Genomic DNA, 2,929 nt, shown 5'->3' with positions numbered 1-2,929 from the left:
TCTCTTATTCTTACTATGTCTCAAAAATAAGAGTATTTTACTCACACCACAACTCCATTCAGATAAGCCACAAAATCAGGTCCTCACTAATCACATGTGGCTGGTGGCCACCATATCAAAAAGCTCAGGTGTAGACCCCTTCACTACGTCAATTCAAAGTCTTTCAGTGAATCATGCCCTTTATTCCAATGGGTATTACAAATATTAGAAGTTCAGCGCACCAAATCATTTATATTTGTATTTATGTTACGTCTTCATCACTAGTAGTAGTGATTGTAAATATCATGCAAAGCCATCTCTATGCATGTAAAGATAAAAAAGGTCCCAAGTACTACTGGCTATTCACTATTGGCTCACAGAAATTCTAAATACCATGCCTATTTTTTTTCTATAGACATTTGCCATGGCTGAACACTTCAAACAAATCATTAGATGTCCTGTCTGTTTAAAAGATCTTGAAGAACCCGTGCAACTGAAATGTGGATATGTCTGCTGCCTCCAATGCCTCAATTCACTCCAGAAGGAGCCCGATGGGGAAGGTTTACTGTGCCGCCTCTGCTCTGTGGTGTCTCAGAAGAATGACATCAAACCCAAGTACAAGCTGAGGGCGCTGGTTTCCATCATCAAGGAACTAGAGCCCAAGCTGAAATCTATTCTAACAATGAACCCAAAGATGAGGAAGTTTCAAGGTAAGGAATCTATATGACGTGCTATAGCCCATAAAAGGAACTGGAAAAACAGCTTTCAACCGTTTTTTAAAATATGAGCATTAGCAGAAATCTGGCATCTAAATATTCTATGCTGCACAAACAACAGTTCTCGCCTTTGTGTATAGGTTTTCGTGGAATCTGTGCAAATTTGTACAATACTTTGGAGAGCAAGCTACTGTCTTTCTTCATGTATCTTATGTGCTAAATGAAAAAAAATGCTTATCAAATTATCCACTAACTTAATTCGAAAGGAATTTCTACTATGAATAAGGTGGACTTGTTACAATTATTATATTCGAACTTTCTGTACATAAAACTTGACCTCATCAGGTGGCTAGACGGGAAAACTTTGATTTGGGAAAGTAGAATAAAGGAAGTAAAAGTTAATAATATATTTAGGTGTTTGCAGTAAAGGGATGGAGGGAGCCTTTAGTGTGTGTCTTTGCTGAACTACTGGGTCTTCTTTCCACAGTGGATATGACCTTGGATGTGGACACAGTCAACAACTATCTCATCATTTCTGAAGACCTGAGGCGTGTCCGGTGTGGGAATTTCAGACAGAACAGGAAGGAGCAAGCTGAGAGGTTCGACTCCGCACTGTGCGTCCTGGGCGTCCCTCGCTTCACTTCCGGCCGCCATTACTGGGAGGTGGACGTGGGCACCAGCAAAGTGTGGGATGTGGGCGTGTGCAAGGAATCTGTGAATCGACAGGGGAACATTGTACTTTCTTCAGAACTCGGCTTCTGGACTGTGGGTTGCAGAAAAGGAAAGGTCTTTGCCGCCAGCACTATGCCTTTGACTCCTCTCTGGGTGAGTCCCCAATTGCGCAGAGTGGGGATTTTTCTGGATGTAGGTATGAGGTCCATTTCCTTTTACAATGTTAGTGATGGGTGCCATATTTACACATTCAACAAAATTCCTGTTAGCGAGCCACTGCGTCCATTTTTTTCTCATAAACTTGAAACTCAAGATGATCCGAGCTTCCTGAGTATCTGTCCTGTGATCCACCCAGACAGTGCCAGTGCCCCAATTTATTCTGGGGAAAGTAAATAAACATTTGAACATAATCATCTATAGGAAGTTTCTGTGCGCCCATAGCCAGAACTAAGAACCTTTCTGCTAGATACACATAGGTACAAAGGGATAGAAAGGAAAGATCCATCATTCTGCAAACCATGAACAGAAAGCAGTTATATTAATTAGGGGAAAATTACATTTTACTTAAAGTTTGTCATGTTGTTTTCTTTGGGGCTTATGTTTGTATTTCTGTTCAATAAATGTTTTGAAATTTCAGATTCATTTGCCAATGTTCTCTATTTTCTGCAAGATCAATGCACTATGTATTATGGAAGTTATGAACTAAATAATAATTTGAATGTGAACCAACAGAGTAACTGATTTTCAAATGATAAGGACTTATTTGACTACAGTAAAATTATATATATATATATATATATATATATATATATATGTCTATGTATTCAGTTTAACCTGACAACTGAATACTCACATTCAAGTGCACACTGAGTGTTTGCCAGAGTTAGATGTGTGGGATCACAGACAAAACTCATTAAGGTTAAAATTGAAATAACATACACCCCCTTCTCTAATGGCTACAGAGTTAAGTTAGAAATCAGTAATGGGAAAAAATCCATAAATCCTCCAAATCCATGGAAATTAACCGTTTTAAATAAAATTGTGATCAAATAGTAAATTTCAATGGCAATGACAACTATCCTGAGCTGAAGTAAAGTAAAATTCACAAAATTTGTAGGTGCAGTTGAAGCTGAGTGAGAAACTTACACTAATACAAACTTTAATCAAATAGAAAATACCATCATCAGTGATCTTAATTTCCACTTTGTTACTTAAGATCTATTCAGCTGCAAAGTAGATGGAAAGAAACAATGAAGACTATAGCAGCAATCGATAAAACAGGAAATGGCTATATAGGATATGAAATCAACGGTATATTTAAAAAGTTTAAATAATTTAAAATTTATACGTCTGTGTATTCAGTTTAACCCAACAGCCATACACACACATTCAAATGCACATTGAGTATTTGTCAGAGTAGACATATGTGGTCATAGAGAAAACATTTTTTTTTTTTTTTGAGACGGAGTCTCACTCTGTTGCCCGGGCTGGAGTGCAGTGGCCGGATCTCAGCTCACTGCAAGCTCCGCCTCCCGGGTTTACGCCATTCTCCTGTCTCAGCC

General features: G+C 38.4%; 1 protein-coding gene across 1 annotated transcript; it reads left to right on the top strand.

Annotated features, from left to right (window-relative positions):
* The first annotated feature begins 403 nt into the window (after positions 1-403).
* Positions 404-1,763, top strand: LOC104680971 (ret finger protein-like 4A). Its single transcript, XM_010387077.2, has 2 exons — positions 404-689; positions 1,183-1,763. The coding sequence occupies exons 1-2, from the start codon at positions 404-406 to the stop codon at positions 1,761-1,763; spliced, it is 867 nt and encodes a 288-aa protein (XP_010385379.2).
* The last annotated feature ends 1,166 nt before the right edge of the window (positions 1,764-2,929 follow it).

This window comes from Rhinopithecus roxellana, chromosome 12 (assembly GCF_007565055.1).
Source record: "Rhinopithecus roxellana isolate Shanxi Qingling chromosome 12, ASM756505v1, whole genome shotgun sequence".
In the NCBI taxonomy this organism is placed as follows: Eukaryota; Metazoa; Chordata; class Mammalia; order Primates; family Cercopithecidae; genus Rhinopithecus; species Rhinopithecus roxellana.
Note: the sequence above shows the minus strand (reverse complement) of the source record. Positions and strands in the feature narration are given on the sequence as shown.

Bases quoted from the DNA above. Each gene is read 5' to 3' on its own strand.
- LOC104680971 (XM_010387077.2), top strand. From the start codon at position 404: ATGGCTGAACACTTCAAACAAATCATTAGATGTCCTGTCTGTTTAAAA. The intron at 690-1,182 runs GTAAGGAATCTA...TTCTTTCCACAG, and splicing joins AAAGATGAGGAAGTTTCAAG to TGGATATGACCTTGGATGTG.